The sequence below is a fragment of the Crocodylus siamensis genome, chromosome 5 (genome assembly GCF_052110815.1).
Source record: "Crocodylus siamensis isolate JL-2025a chromosome 5, ASM5211081v1, whole genome shotgun sequence".
NCBI lineage: Eukaryota > Metazoa > Chordata > Crocodylia > Crocodylidae > Crocodylus > Crocodylus siamensis.
In genome coordinates, this window is record NC_143399.1 from 150,861,200 (window position 1) to 150,876,704 (window position 15,505).

The 15,505-nt window shown below is 47.1% G+C and overlaps 1 protein-coding gene and 1 long non-coding RNA gene across 4 annotated transcripts; one reads left to right on the forward strand and one right to left on the reverse strand.

Annotated features, from left to right (window-relative positions):
* Positions 1-864: 864 nt before the first annotated feature.
* On the reverse strand, positions 865-3,897 carry LOC149864746 (uncharacterized). Its single transcript, XR_016442265.1, has 2 exons — positions 2,684-3,897; positions 865-1,279 (listed from the first exon to the last, which is right to left on the reverse strand). It is a non-coding gene; the product is annotated as an uncharacterized LOC149864746 (long non-coding RNA).
* A 4,444-nt stretch (positions 3,898-8,341) lies between these two features.
* HOXA11 (homeobox A11) lies at positions 8,342-14,097 on the forward strand. 3 transcript variants are annotated; one of them, XM_090046691.1, is made up of 2 exons: positions 8,342-10,749; positions 12,167-14,097. In XM_090046691.1, exons 1-2 carry the CDS (start codon positions 10,068-10,070, stop codon positions 12,397-12,399), a joined length of 915 nt encoding a protein of 304 aa, XP_089902817.1. In that variant the 5' UTR covers positions 8,342-10,067; the 3' UTR covers positions 12,400-14,097. The 3 variants fall into 3 exon arrangements, 1 of the variants encoding a protein (XP_089902817.1); XR_016442264.1 differs by lacking the exon at positions 8,342-10,749 and adding an exon at positions 10,756-11,685 and having other exon boundaries at positions 12,167-12,303; XR_016442263.1 differs by lacking the exon at positions 8,342-10,749 and adding an exon at positions 11,692-12,025 and having other exon boundaries at positions 12,167-12,305.
* The last annotated feature ends 1,408 nt before the right edge of the window (positions 14,098-15,505 follow it).

The following is a 15,505-nucleotide window of genomic DNA, read 5'->3' on the forward strand; positions in this document are numbered from 1 at the left end:
AGCCTCCCTCTGGCTCCCTATCTACCTCTGCCAGTCCGTGCCTCCACCCATCCCCCTGCGCAGGGCACGTATGTGCGTGCGCGCGTGTGTAGGTGTGTGTGCCTGTTATTTATTGCCTTCATTTACCCTCCAAAAGCTGTTGGCACATACATTTTCAAGTACAAATTGCTGTTGTATGACATAGTCCCCTCTCACCAATCTGCCGCCAGCCGTCTAAAATATATCCCTAATATGTGTTTTATAAGTAAATATATCACCAACGAAAATAATTAGGCAACGCGATCCATTACTTCCCAAAGCTCTGCCATGCCCCTGGTTTTTGATATATGTATATATATGTGTGTGTGCGTGTGTGTGTGTGTGCGCGCGCGCGTGTGCGTGTGCCTGTGTGTGTGTGTAGTAAGGCTGGGAATAGAAAGGAATATATATATATATATATATATATATATATATATATGTATCTCTCTCGCTATATATATATACACACATATATATACATAGATATATATAATATATATATACATACATACATATACATATATACACATATATATATACACACATACATATATACACACACACACACACACATGTCCGTTTTATTCCCAATCTTACTACAAACGTGTTAAAATGGCGGTGGAAGGGCTTTCTGTGCCCCTGATGTTTGATGGAGGTCTAAGACATTCCCCATGTTATTTGCACACATCATTTCTTCAGACGAAAGAAGCACCAATAGCTGGGGGGGGGGTTTAATCACGCACAAAGGCACAAAAATAAGACGGAGCTTGTAACTTGACTTTCCTCTCCGCACCCTATTAAAAAAATGCAACCTAAGAGCAAAAGAAAGAAGAGAAAGACATGAAAGCGCGTTAATAATATCGTCCTTTTTTTTTTCTCCTGCCGGAGTATTTATTGAAACATTAATGTCAGGCTAATATTTCTGTCTCAATGCAAGACATAATTAAAGATAAAAAGATTAGCCCAGCCTCCTTCTTTGTAATTCGCGCAAAATTCAACGGCCTAAAGTTTAATTCCAAACGTCTGAATGCATTGATTTATATGGCCTTAATTCCTCGTGTCCTTAGAAGCTCGCGTTGTACAATTCCCACGGACTAAAAAGGTTTCAGGCCACTTGATGCGAGGGAAGGAGGAAACAAATGTTCTGTATTTTTTCCACGGCAAGAAAATAATCCCATATTTAATCCATCTCCGCCTTGAACTCTTGGCAGGAACAGAGGCAGTTTGCAACGGGAAATAAAATTTGACAGCAGCATATTTCCTTTAAAAAAAAAAGAAGAAGAATTATAAGTATACCTGCAAAGCCAGGTCTATTTCAGAAAGGGCTGAGGGCGGGCGGGAGAGGGACTTCCAGCTGAAAATACTAGCTTGCTTTGGTGGGAAACAGAAGAAGAAGAGGAGGAGGAGGAGTAATTGTAGTGATAATAGTAATAATAGCAATAATAGTAATAATCGAGGTGCTTGCAATGGTAGTGACTGCAATACAAAAATGATGTCACGCTGGTGAGGAAATGGCTTTAGATGTCCCCGTGTGCCCGACGAGTGAGAACGGGGCCTCCACACCATAAATTCAGGTTTCAAAAATATTGCCCTGTCTGCCCCCACCCCGTCAGTCCCTCTGCGGGCCACCCTAGCAATAAAACCACGACAGCGTTTCAGAGACGCAGATGCCGGCGCGGCCGGGCAGGCAGGCGGGCGATCGGGGCCCGCAGCGGGTTTGCGGGCGCGTCGCGGAGATGTCCTCATGCCTTTGCGGCTAGGACAACGCGGAGGCCGGGCCTGCCAGCACAGCCGCCCGCTGGCGAGCCGGGTCCCAACCTGCGCTGGCCCGGCAAGTTGTTTCTTTTCTTAGGAGCCTCCTATTCTCCCTTCCCTGGGAATTGCCCCTCGCCTCCCCGGCCGCCCGCCGCTCCTCCAGGCGCGCAGCCTTCCGCAGCTCCCAGAGCTGCCTCTGCCCCGAGATCCCCCACGAGAGCATCTTCCCTTCCCCCCGCTCCCCCTTCAGCGCGGAGGAAAGCGCCCTCCTCTCCGCAGTAAAGGTCAAGTCCTACAACGCAGGATCCACGGTCATTGCTGTGCGGTGGCCCGGGCTGTGCCGGGGAGGGAGGCTCCGCGGCTCGCACTGCGCCGGCCGGGCGCGGGGGCCGTGGCAGTCACCTGGGGACTCACCATCTCTGCCCGAGCACCACCCCCCGCCCCGCTGCCAGGCCCAGAGGGGCCGGGCGGCAGGAGGGAGCCCCGGCCCTGGCGGCCGGGTCCAGGCCGCGGCCCCCAGCGGCGCGGGTCCAGCCCGGCGGGGGCTGGGGACCACTCGTGACCGCGGCGAGGCTGGGCCAGGCGCGGGCTGCCCGCTGCCGCTCTGCGCCGGGATGTTTTGCACCAGGCGGGAGGCTCCCGGAGGCTGGGGTAAGATTTTCTCGCTCTTACTGCCCGGGGCTGCATGTTTCCCTCCCCCGTGTTGCTGTGGCTCTGACCCCCGCGCACGGCTTGCGATTTGGGCCTTTGCAGGGTGTTGTTTCCTCCTTCACTGCCCCCGGCGCCCCCTTCCCAGCCCTTATCCTGCCCCTGGCATCAGCGGGAGGACCCGATTCTGGGGCTGGCAGGGGGCAGTGGTGGTGGTGACGCCCACGGGAGCGGGACTCCTGCCCGCGCCCCCCGGCTCCACCTTTCCAGCGAGATGCTGTGGCCTCGCCGGAGGCTCAGAGGGGCAGAGGCAGAGCCGGGGTCCAGGGAGCCTCTATAAAGGCTGATGGGGGGTGGGGGTGGCTGCTTCCCTTCCAAACCGGGTCAGATCAAACTGAAAACCAATCGGCTGATTTTCTCCCTGGATTGTGCTCTAACCAGTGGCCCGTGCGTTGCTGTTTCATTCCTGATGAGAGTTAGGGGGTTTCTCCCTCCTCCCCAGCACCCACCATATATGGCTGAATTTCCTGACTACTTCCTCAGAGCGGCTCTTTAACCTGTCTGCTTCCAGCCCTGTCTGCAAACAAATTACCGCAGGGTTTTGTAACCTGCCCCTTGAACTGAAGCTGAAGTTCATCTCCACCACCTAGGTCAGCCCCTGCCCAGCCTGCGCTGGGAATATCTGGGATGTTAGACCAGGCTTAGCTTGGTGGGGGGAAGCGGGGGGGCACAAAATTAATGGGTTTAAACACAGAGACACCTTGGGTTGCTGTCAGCTTTCTAAATAGCTGCAGCTCTAACCAAATGCAAAGTACCTGATTGAAGGGAAACTGAACCCGAAATTAAAAGAAAGGGCTCGACATCCCTCGCTCAGCCCCGCAGCATTGGCTGGGTTTTGTGAAGAGGTCCCAGCTCTCTGTTGCGCTGCCCTAGCCACCTTCCTAGCTCCTTGTGTGTCCTCACGGCTATTCCAGCCGTCGTGGAATAACACTGCAAGGGGCATTTTGAACTGAGGATAGCCAGGAGCAGCCCTAGGAGGAGTTGTGGAAGAAGGAGACTTATAAGGGAATCCTTATATGACACGCGAAGCAGCAAACGCGCAGGAGAAAGTCACCCTCCCAGCCCAGAATCACAAGTGTGTTGCAGGACCAGAGCGTTGGAAAAGTGGGTTTAAGTTGGTGTTATACAACTACATCGTTGTAAAGGTGCAGGAGCTCAGCTAGCCGTATTACAATGCAGTTCTTAGCGCTTTGAAGTCGTTGCTTTGACAGTCTCGGTATAGTGATACTTCCTGTATCCACCCCCTGAAACAATCCTTGATGAAGAACCGCGCGGTGTGTTTCACGATCCATGAGCAGGGCTCTCCTATAAAGTTAGCAATGTGCTACCGAGCAAATCCGAGGGGTTTTCCAGGAGACTTGGGCAAAACACATACATATTTTCCATGTATAGATGGATATGTATGATGTATACAGATATATTTAAAAACCCTACTGGTAAGGTTCACTGTTAAAATTCAGCACGCGTCCGGGTTAACCATCTCACACTATAAACCAAATTATCTGAGAACCCAAATCGATTACAACGACCGAAATTTTGCCCTGAGCCCAGCAAAGCGCCGTCATCGCTCCCCACGAATAATCGCAACACCACGAGTTGGTCTCGCCATAGAGCTATTTTATTGGGCATAACTTTAAAACCTTAATGCTAAGAGCAGATTATCTAGGTCGCAGCAACTGGTCCTCGTTGTTTGCACCCTCCATTCGTTTATAACACAATCGTTGTCTGTGGGAGGCAAGGCAATGCGATTTCTGATTTTCGACGTATTTATTTCCTTGATTAACAAATGTAAGGTCAAGTTCAAGGCATCACTTGTAGCAATACTTTTAAATATCTGTCGGCGCTGGAATGCCTTGCTGGGGATGTCTTGGCTGTTGGGTGTGTGGCTCCTTGCAGGCAAGGAAGACATTTGTGATCGAATATGGTCGTGGCTGAAATCTCTGTTCTTGGGGTTTGGCGTGAGGCTTTTTCTCGGGGCGGTGAGCTCCGCTGGATAGCTACTCGCATTGTTTTATATCGCGGTTTCTGGAAATAAATGCTGGAGGTCCCCGCTAAACCGCTGTGGGGATTTCCACAGCTCACACTTGCTCGCAACCTGTTTACTACAACTGACGTTAACGACCCAGGCATCTGTGGATATGAATATGGGTGGACGTTGGTTAATAGAGACGCGGTTTCTATATCAAGGGATTAGAAGCGGGGCTGGTGTTGCTTTCGCAGACGTTTTAGAGCAGGCCAACTGGTCCAGACACCCGCTCCCTGCTCCCCACAGTTGCCAGTAGGCTCTTGCACCTGCATCTGCGTCCGTGGAAAGAAACCGGTTAATGTGCGTTTTCAAGTGTCGGGGAAGTGGAGCTGAGCAGACAAGGGGGGCGGGGGACGGTCATGGACAGTCAATCAATTGCAGAAACCCTTGGACATCCAAACCCAGACTCCTTCTGTCCACCTTATTCCTGACTTTGCCTCCATTTTCTTCCTCAGTGTTGGCAAAAATCCTGAGGCGTTGGCAAGAAGCGTGGGCTCTGGGTCCCAGGCACACGACCTTGAGACACACGCACATGCACACGCATCGCGTGTAAAGGTGCTTGCGGCGCGGGGCGGAGAAAACCCGACATTTTGCTTACAAAGGACAGGGGAAAAAAAACATTTGAAAGGAAAACTCTGTTTACTCGAATAAGTTTCCTGTTTAAGAAAGGAGCTCGGTGTTTACCTTGGGTGGGGTGGGGTGAATACACCCTCCCTTTCCCAGCAGCTCTATGATACCGCTCTTCTAGAGGAAGTTTTAAAATAATGAGAATTAAATGCTGAGCTCTCGCGATCGTGGGAGGGGTGCTGAGATTTGATCAAACCCTAAAATTGATCCAGGTGAAGGAAAACCCCTGGTGCAATCCCTGCAACGGGATTAAATTAAGAAAATAATCCAACCCGCACACACAATCCACCCCAGTATATGCCATCCTCTGTTACTTTGAAAACAAGACACAACCCCCAGATTCCTTGCCTTTACTGGGGGTATTTAGTTCATGCTTATAAGCAAAGCGATTTCCACCATCCTCTGAAGCTATTCAGATATACGGAGCTGCGAGAGGGCAAAAGAGATGAACGCTGTTTACATTTGCTCCTGCTCCTCTACACAAATGGGCACCTCTGGGCAGAAGCAGGGCAGAAGCTGGGAGCCAGCCCTGAGCCTCCCCATCCAACCACTGCCAAGGCGCTCTGCTGCGCGGAGAAATCTGCCGCGGGTTCCAACCCGAGGGGCAGCCCCACTCGTAAGCCTTTCTCAAAATATCGGAGCAATTCTTTTTACGAACGTGTTAAGGAGATGTGTTTAGGTGGCAAACTATTTTGATTAGTACTCTATAGAGCTCATTAGCACGACGGTCAGAAAGGCACCCAGAAAAGAGAACCAGAGCTAATTAGAGAACCTGTAAATCTGGAATAATTTTTAATCCAAACACAGGGCACGATTTTTAAATTCGGGGAGGTTGAGACGCTTCCATCAAACGCTGCGTTGTGTTGCAACCTCAAAGATGCTCTTTTTTCATTTAGCAAACAGGGAGGGTTTCAGGGGCAAAGCAATGTTGCATATTTCTCCATCTTCCCCTTTTCTAAGAAGTGCAAGTAGAGGTACTGGCTAGATGAGCCTGACACGGTTTGCCTTTGCGGCGCTCCCGCCAACCTAAAAGACAGCCCTACTGAAAATCCATTATTTTTTTGCTTTTCAAAAGCAGCTCAAATGCAATATTTGGAGCAGCTCTTTTTCACGCCACTGTCATTTTCAGTCATTCGCATTTACTACCTGCTGTTCCTGTGTAATGCAAAAAATAAAACTAAAAAAAAAAATACTCAACCAAATCTGAAGGCTAGAGCGACCCTGATCTCTGCTGGATTAATAACTGGAAATGCAACACAAAAGTCAACACTTCGCATGAGACAGAACTTGACCTTTTAAAGAACCACGATAAGATTTGAAACAGTTCCCCCGCGAGCCGAGCAGACAAACGCTGGCGTCCGAGGGGTGCCAGATCCCTTACTAGGCTAAATGTATATAAATAGATACATAGGGATTTTTTTTTTTGCTCGCTTTGCCTAGGTAGCTCTGAGCAAACCTGCTCCCCAAATCTACTCCACTCTTAGCTTGATTTGGCCAGGGGGGAAAAGTACACCTATACTGTCCTGCAAAATACATAACGGTAGTATTACCCACGTCCGCCTCTCGCAGCCAGACCAGACAACGCCAAGGAGGAACGATTGCATTTCTGCTTTGCACAGTGAAATGCCTCCTTTCGTTGACGTTGTTTTCTCGGAGATTAGCAGCCAAAGGCATGGGGGTGGATTTTTCTTTTCTTTCCATTTTTCGCTTCCCAAACGCAGAAGCCCCGATTTCAAATGAGACAAAATAATCTACCTTTGGATTGTGTTGAAAGCAACAACATCCCACCAGGCTCCCTGCATTTACCAAACCGGTCCGGGGCTGCAAGCGAGCATTATCTGTTTTCACTTTACAGCAGATTAAGCGGGGAAGGAACGGTGTCCTGGGTGCTTGCTAATTCTGCTGCCTAGTTGCCCGCGGCAGCCTTTGCCATAATCTTCTCTAACTGTTCCCCCAATGCAACCGTCTGTCAGGGTGCATTTTATTTTCTCCCCCATTCCACCCTGCTTTAGTGAGCCAAGTCTCCTGCTTGTTTGGGCAAGCACCTCCCCAGCCCAGCCAGAAAGACGTGTGTCCAGCCCTACTACCCAGCCACAGGGTTGTACTGGCGCAGGCTATTCTAATGGAAGAGGCACTGGGCTGGCATTATGATTCGCCTTCTCGCCTGTTTTCCTGGATTTTCCTTTGTTTCAGAAAGACCCCCCGCCCCAAGCACCCTAAGTCAGAGTCTGGACCTACCCCGGCAGAAATGCAATGGAAAGAGGCGCAGGAAAGAGCCCCATACAAACCTTGCTCAGCACTGCACCCCAATTCAGCCCCCAGCTCTGGGATTTATTTAATGCGGAGGGGACGGCAGTGATTCCAAGTAGGTGGCGTCTCCCGATTAACCGTTGGTCAGCTCTGTCATGTCTGCTCTGACACAAGCTGAAGTTGACTGCCAAAAGTGCAATAAAACCGCAGGTCAGTCTAGAACTGTTTTCGGTTCCCCTAGACGCGCCGCGTTCAATTATGGCCTTTAAAAGCCCTAATACAAGTGCAAGAATTTGTTTGCCATCACACAGAGGCGGGGCAAGTCTCTGCAATGGTGGCGCCTTTGTTATCTCAAAGTCACTGAAATCCTCTATACATTCCTTTTTGTCGGGAAGGGATATGGGGGGGGGGGAGAAATACATTATCATGTAAAGAATTGAAAGGAAGGGAAAATGAGCACTAGTCAGATACGAAGAAACCCCCCCTCCCTTTTTAAAGGGGGTCTTAAAGGGAGGAAAAAACAAGTAAAGAGCAATAGTGTAGAATTAAAGAATAAGCCCGGCTGAGATGCTGAAAATTTCTACCACGGTCTTTAAAAAAAAAAAAGGGGGGGGTGGCGGAATTTACAATCCCCAAACGACAATGCAATCTTCCGATAGCACTTTGATGGCATGCATATCTCTTCTTTCCATCCACTTTCTAGCAAACATGTCACCCTGGAAGATTAATTAATAATTCCAAGTTCAGCTCACAAACACTGAGAAAGCATAAAAGTTCTTGCAGCAAACCCAAAGAAAGAGTTCATTAAAGGGATATGTCCGAAGCATTTGATTTGCGATTGGTAACCCTTGTAAAATAATAAAAAAAGGCATATAAACACTAATGCTAATAAATTAGTTTACTCCACTGCAAAGTAATTACTTGATAATATTGATATTTACAGCTTGAATCCAACTGTAATAGTTAACTATAATTTAGCGAAAATACATAATGAGAATATTTTTTTCAGTGCACAACATGATTAGATTTGTTATTGAGTCAGTTACAATAAGCCAGGCAATAAATAAACAAATCGATGTTGACATTTAAATACCGAAGATCTCCGAAATTTACAATAGAACTTTCCCCGGATGTATAAATACGTCTCCAACATTGCGGAGGTTCAAAAAAAAATCACAATGGGGCTTTCTTGAAATTTGCACTTTTCCTCCCAGCGCGCGCTCAAATCCACAGGAACACACATCTTGAACTCTGTCTCATTTCGCAGTGACACCACCATCCCCAGAGTCGTCTGTGGCCGTGGAAGAGTTCTGTTTTTCTGTTTGGAATAAATCCAGCCGGAACCTAAATATTTCTCTTCTGAAATCGAGCATCAGAATAGCAAAAAATATGTTTTTTTCAACAGCCTAAGGATGTCCATGCCTCAAAAGGTGCTGTAGTTTTTGGCGCATTTCTCTGTTTTCTTTGGCACTGCTTATTCGGTGGGGTGTGCATTTTTATTGGCAGAGAACTACTTTTTAGTCTCTGCCCTGTACAATCCGCTTTCTATATCATCCCTTTCATGCAACAATAGTAAAATCTTTACCACGTTTTGCAAATAGGTCTCCCTGGGTCTCAACCTGCACCGACGGTTTGAAGCAAAAGGGAGAGGACCTGGGTACTGCAAGTTTGTTAGCACGGGTTAATACTAAGGCAAATAATTTTAACTAAGTTTCTGGCAATTAAACTTGGAATATTTGTCAAACCCGGATAACCCAGAGTCCATTGGTTTCCCAAGTATTTAGCAGCACTGTTGAGGCAAAAAGATCAGCAAACACTCTTTACTCAGTGGTCTGCAGGCTAAAGGGTTTCTGGCATTGCAAATAGAGAAAGGTTTGGAGGGGAGGCACGGAGCGAACCTGCACTGTGGGAGTAAAACATTGTTAAATACCTCTCGCAAAGCTCGGCTGAAGCCTCACAGGGTATTTGAGGTTAATATGTAAGAAAGGGAAGGAAGACACTAAGCGCTTCGGAAGTGAACATGAATGCAAGCATGTAATCTATTCACCATGAAAATCAGTACAGACTTGACCCTGGCACATTCTTCCCAGCCATGTCTCCAGCAAAAAACCCTGCAGGGCGAGTATCTTCTGCAGGAACAGAGAGATTGCTTTAAGAGCACCGCCTGCTAGAAAGCAGCCTGAGGAGAGAAACGAGCACTTCAGCGCCGTTCTTTCTTTCTTTTCTTTTTTTTTTTAATTGTCTTTTTACATTTTTTTTTTCAGATTTACAAACAATCACGCAAACAAACAAAGAAGGTCTCACCTAGCCCTGTGGGTATTTCTAATTCTTTCTACTCCACAGCCACTGGGTGCAATTGGCCAGGCTGATAAGTACGGGGAAGTGTCTGTCATGCGCCTTTCTGTCCTCTAAGGGTACACAAGGCAAACCTGAGTTACATTTGAGATTACGTGCTTTTAGTGAGAAAACCAAAGTGACGATCTGTTGCTTCCCTTGAGATGGCTACAAAGAAGAAAGGGCCCATACTTGCAGCTTGTCAATTTCAACATTTGGTCACATGACCAGCACCTCCCTGCTAAGGATGGGGATAGATTTCCACGTCAGCTTACGTCTCCAAATTTCTTACTTCACGGATCTGCTTCAAAGAGGCAGCTGCATTAGAGAATCATGTTAAGCTCAGCTAATGCGGAGAACCCGAGGTAGCCTAATGATGGATTTTGATGAGCGTGTTCCTTGTTCCTCTAACATGTATTTGCCAAGTTGTACTTACTACGTCTCGGCTCCTGATTTCTCCAGCCTCCCTTCTTTTCTGCCCCAGACCCCGTCTTCTCGCCCTATGACATACTCCTACTCTTCCAACCTACCCCAGGTCCAACCTGTGAGAGAAGTGACCTTCCGAGAGTATGCCATTGATCCCTCCAGTAAGTGGCACGCCAGGAGCAATCTGCCCCACTGCTACTCAGCAGAGGAGATCATGCACAGAGACTGCCTGCCTGCCACCAACACAGCTAGCATGGGCGAGATGTTCGGCAAAAACACAGCAAACGTCTACCACCCCACCACCAACGTCTCCTCCAATTTCTATAGCACGGTGGGGCGGAACGGGGTCCTGCCCCAGGCTTTCGACCAGTTTTTCGAGACGGCTTATGGCACCACGGAAAACCTGTCCTCCTCGGACTATTCCGTAGACAAGAATGGCGAGAAAATGCCTCCGGCAGCTGCTGCAACTTCAAGTTCGGAGGGAGGCTGCAGCAGGGAGGCAGGAGCCCCAGCAGCAGAGGAGAAGGAGAGGCGGAGGAGGGCAGAGAGCAGCAGCAGCCCAGAGTCATCTTCCGGCAACAATGAGGAGAAATCCAGCAGCTCCAGTACGTATAAAGCCAGCGCCCAAGCGCTTTATGAAAGGGAGTTTGAAATCTAGCGCACCACCGCTGTTAAAATTTTATATGCTGTTTTATAAGCATATAAGGTTTATGAAGGGCCTTTAGATTTCCCCCAACAAAACTTTGTTATAAAAGGCAAGATCACGTGCTTAGTGCTGAAATTGGCCGTGAAATACCCACCGGCCAATGGATGCCTTAAAAAAAAATCTTTCTCCTTTCCTTTTTTTTCTAAATTATAATAAAAAAGGAGCTCTGTGGTCAAGTCTCGAAAATATAATAACGTACGTTTGGTGCCTGTAAATTCACCAAAAAGGGATCCTGCCTCCTTTGATATCAATGTAATCCAGTGATTTTATAAAAGCCATGTGTTGCACCAGCAGTCTAGTTAGGGGCTGAATTCAAAGCCATCCCTATTTTAACGACTGCACTAGAATAGTGTTTAACAGATAAAGTAGCCGCCTGAACTGTAGCAATATATTAAAAGAAACAAATTAACCTAAAGCTGGCCTTTTTGTCTAAAGGAAGCCATTTTACTAAGGCACTGTGGCAATTACGTGTTGCCTTCTGTCCAACAGTTTGTTACTTACAATTGTTATTCAATATGTCAAAGTCTGATTTTTTATGTGTTCTTTTTAAAAGGCAAAGCTAGTGTACAGCTCGGGAAAATATACCTCGACAATGAACTGTACCAGAAAAGGAAGTTTTTAAAGGGATAGCAGCAATATGTAATGTAAAAAGCTTTTGAACCTTGAAAACCTTTCTACTCTGCTTAATGAACTTTAAACCGAGAGGGGCGAAAGGGGGAAAGGAATAACGTGCTGGCGTGGACAGAGAGGTTGGAAATAGCGGAGCCAGGAGGAATGCAGTGATTTCCTAGCAGGCTTGGGCGCAGGGGCTTTGCCTCTGATTGAAAGAGAAGAGGTAAATGCAGCGGTGGGGGTGTGAAGCCGGGCTGTGTGCGCAGAATAAAACCTCCATGGGAGTAGACTGGGCTTGCAAATGTGCTCCCGGCTCTGGATCCCGTAAGGTCTGGCTGAAGGGATCCAGGTGAGGAAGGCTGAAATGTCTCTGCGCAGCTGTTGTTTAGTGATCAGTCCCGCCGGGGCAGCGAGCACTTCCCGTGGGCTGGGAGCTGCGGGCTGAGCCCGGAGTCCGGGGCCGGGCTTGGCTGCGGGTCCCGCCCGGGTCCCTGCGCCGAGGCGCGGTGCTCGCAGCGGTCGTGCCCGCTGCCCGGGCTCTGCTCCGGAGGCTCCGCCACAAGGTAAGGAGCCGCGTGGAGGGGGCTCGCCCGCAGGAGCCAGGGAGCAGGCAGATGTCGCTCATTACTGCTCCCGGCCCGAGGGTTTCTCTCGCTCCCATCCGCTGCAAGTCTCAGTGGCTTCTGCCTTGCTTCGCTCCACAGGTGGACAACGCACCCGGAAAAAGAGATGCCCCTACACCAAATACCAGATCCGGGAATTAGAAAGGGAATTCTTCTTCAGCGTCTACATCAACAAAGAGAAGCGCCTGCAGCTCTCGCGAATGCTCAACCTGACCGACCGGCAAGTCAAGATTTGGTTTCAGAACAGGAGAATGAAAGAAAAAAAAATTAACAGGGACCGATTACAATATTACTCGGCTAATCCACTACTTTAAAACTCGGCGCGGGTTTCAAGAGGAGATTCCGTTCAGATTTCGCCCTTGACAAGGTCAAGCCACAGGGTTACGTGGAAGGAAGAGGTGTGTAGCTGACGAGACTGGGAGACCTGAGATTTTACATACATGTAAATCCACTCCGGACTTGGGGGGGGGGGGGGGGAGGAGGGTTCTTGCTCTATTTACACGTCAACTGGAATCGGTTTGATTTTGACCCACATGGCATCCATTTCCAACGTGCAAGCCTCCTCTTTGCTCTGAGCGCAGAATCCAGACCTCTCACCTTCCCGGACACTGCGGTTCATTCTGATCCGGCTTCCCCTAGTTGCAATGGGGACAGAAACCCCTGACTCGGTTCATTTTCTAACCGGTGTTGCTCTTGTTCCCTGGGCTCACTGTGGAACATGCGTGTGGAGAGAGGACTTGGCGAGCTTAAGTGATGAGGACCACTGCGAAGTAAAACTTTGAAAACCAACCTTTTGTTCTTCGGATGGGAATCCCTTGGCTTAGAGCAGAGCTCCACCACCGACTGATTTCAATATAGAGAAATTGGGACACATTTCACAAGGCCAACCATGACAGTTGTCACACAGCAGTAGTGATGGATATAATCGTGTTGGATTTGGGGGGTGGGGGCGGGAGAGGATCTGAAAGACTTGATTATTCCCTTTAAAAATAGTCAGGTATATGTTTTTTGCCATATAGCTAAAGAAACAATCACTGAAAGGGTAAATAGTTAGCCATTTTAATTAGCTGGTTTTTATTTATCGACCAACTATCGCGAGGCTGCCATCCTTTTGAGACAAATCACCATGCCCATATTTAAATGTTCAGCATAAAATGACCAAGAAAGAGTGAATTTAAAAGTTTTCAAAAGAAAAATAAATAAATAAAGGAAACTAACCTTCTGGCTTCTGGCTCACAAACTTTCCTCAGGAAATACCTGTGGAGAACGACAGTTTGGCAAATACCACACAACACTTAATTGAAACTTGGATTTGTGCAATGCACTGAGATTGGGTCATTAAAGGAGGGAAAGTCGTGTTTCTTTAGAAGGTTACTAGCGAGACACGTATTCAGAAGCCAAACAATGTACATATGGTAATTTTGTTGTTGTCTACTTTAAATGTCACGAGCTGTATTCTGTCGCTCAGTTGGCGTATGCAAAGAATGGAGAGTTGTCTGGAGTTATTTTAAATATATATATAAATAGATATATTTCCCTGCAGGAACCAAAGCGAGAAAAAAAATGCAATTAAAATATTTAAAATTCTATAACAGTTTACAAAAGATACGGTGTTTTATCTTAAGGTAATTTGCTGTTAAGAATATCTGAATGTATATTTCATACAGGAACAGTGTTTTACAAGACTTGTAAATAAAAAAGAACCCACGGCCTATTTTGTTTGAAAACTTTTTGAACATTTTTTTTTCCTTTGGGGGGTTAAAGGGTGTCGTTTTTTTTTTTTTCAATGAGCAACAAATTGGTGATAAAAGTGTTTTCTGAACAATCAGCGTACCAAATGGATGTAATTTCTTTTACACGGTTCACACAATGCAATATCTTTATATTCCATCACTGTTTTCAATATGTATCATTATGTGTATATACCGTTTCCTTTTAATATGCGAAAGTACTTGGTTGCATGTATACAATGGAACAGCGCACAAGGAAAATAAAAAAAAATGGAAAATTTATATTTTTATTCTGGCATTAGTTACTGTATATTTTTTGGTCTCATCTAAGTGTTGGAATAGGCAGACACCCCCAATTCTCTAGTCCAGCTGGCCAAGGTACATTACATTCACCACCACCTCCCTTTACTCTCATCCAAAGCAAAAGATGGGTACTTTTGAATAAAATATGCATACCGAAGCTAATTTAGGTCTAAATGTCATTGGATTACAAGGGGGGAAGGGAAAATGATACTTTTTAGTAACTCACTGCAAGGATTTCTCCTTTGTTCTCAGCTGTACAAGACTGACGTGCTTCTCATCTCCTGGAGATGAATATTATATTCTTACTTATTTCAGACCACAGGGGTCTGGACAAACTGGTTCTGAATTATTTTTAGAATCCCTCCTGTTGGGACAGAGTTTTTCAGCACAGCACTGAACCGATGGTTAAGTAGCAGCGAAGGTCCCGGCGGTTGAAAGAGTGAGAGCCTTAAGAAAAGTGTGTGCTTTGAAAAACATTCCGCACAGGAGTCTGGTGGAACAGGGCTGGGGGAAAGTCTCCTGCTTCGCCAAGGGGGGGGGGAAGTTGAGGAGGGGAAGGCTGCCTTAGTTGAGAATGTGGCCTAGGGAATGGCCTTTGCATCTCTCATGTTTTTCCTAATCATAATAAGGAAAAGAAAGTACATACTGTTTTCCTATTGTTTACTGGCTTTGAACTTCTGTATTGCTTTGGACATCACACATAACCTTGAGGTGAAGGGCTAAATGGCTCTGGACCTTTTGTTGACAATCCCCACCCAGGCAGACACCGTGTCGTCAAAGGAAATGGGGGAAATGAGAAAAAGGGGGTTTGTTTGTTTGTTTGTTTGTCTAGCATGCTACAATGGATGCTTGAAAAGAGAGAGAGAGAGATGGAAGGAGAGGTGGATGCAGAAAGGCAGAGAGAAAGAGAAAGGGGAACAGATGAATGGCAATGAGCGTGAAGCAAGGAGCTTCCTTTCCTGGTTAAAAATTAACTGGTATTCATGGCCAGTCCTGGAGACAGTTCAGCCATGGAGTTTCTCTGGTTGGGGTTTGCTTTTCTAACCTAATAAAAGCACATCCTCTGTGCTGCTGTGACAATGTGGTCGTAAAAGTGTCCATGACTTGTCCATTTGCATATATGGAATGCACCGCTATAAACTTAGCTGAGGTTCTGCTGCAATTTCGTAGCTGTAGAAATTAGATCTGAAAAGCAATTGTCTGGACACAGTCTCTAGCATCCCTTTTATTATAACAGTGAATTTAAATCCGAGAGTCAGTCACTCTTCCTTAGAAGCTCCTTTGCCACAAGATGGCGTTCTTCAGATCAATGTCAAAGCCGCAGTGGGAGAAGGGAACCCCTGGAAAAATCTTGGCCTTTGTTCACTTTACATTCTAGGAGCAGCAC

Coding starts and splice junctions, on each gene's coding strand:
- HOXA11 (XM_090046691.1), top strand. CDS start 10,068: ATGCGGAGAACCCGAGGTAGCCTAATGATGGATTTTGATGAGCGTGTT. Junction 10,750..12,166: donor GGAGAAATCCAGCAGCTCCA/GTACGTATAAAG, acceptor TTCGCTCCACAG/GTGGACAACGCACCCGGAAA.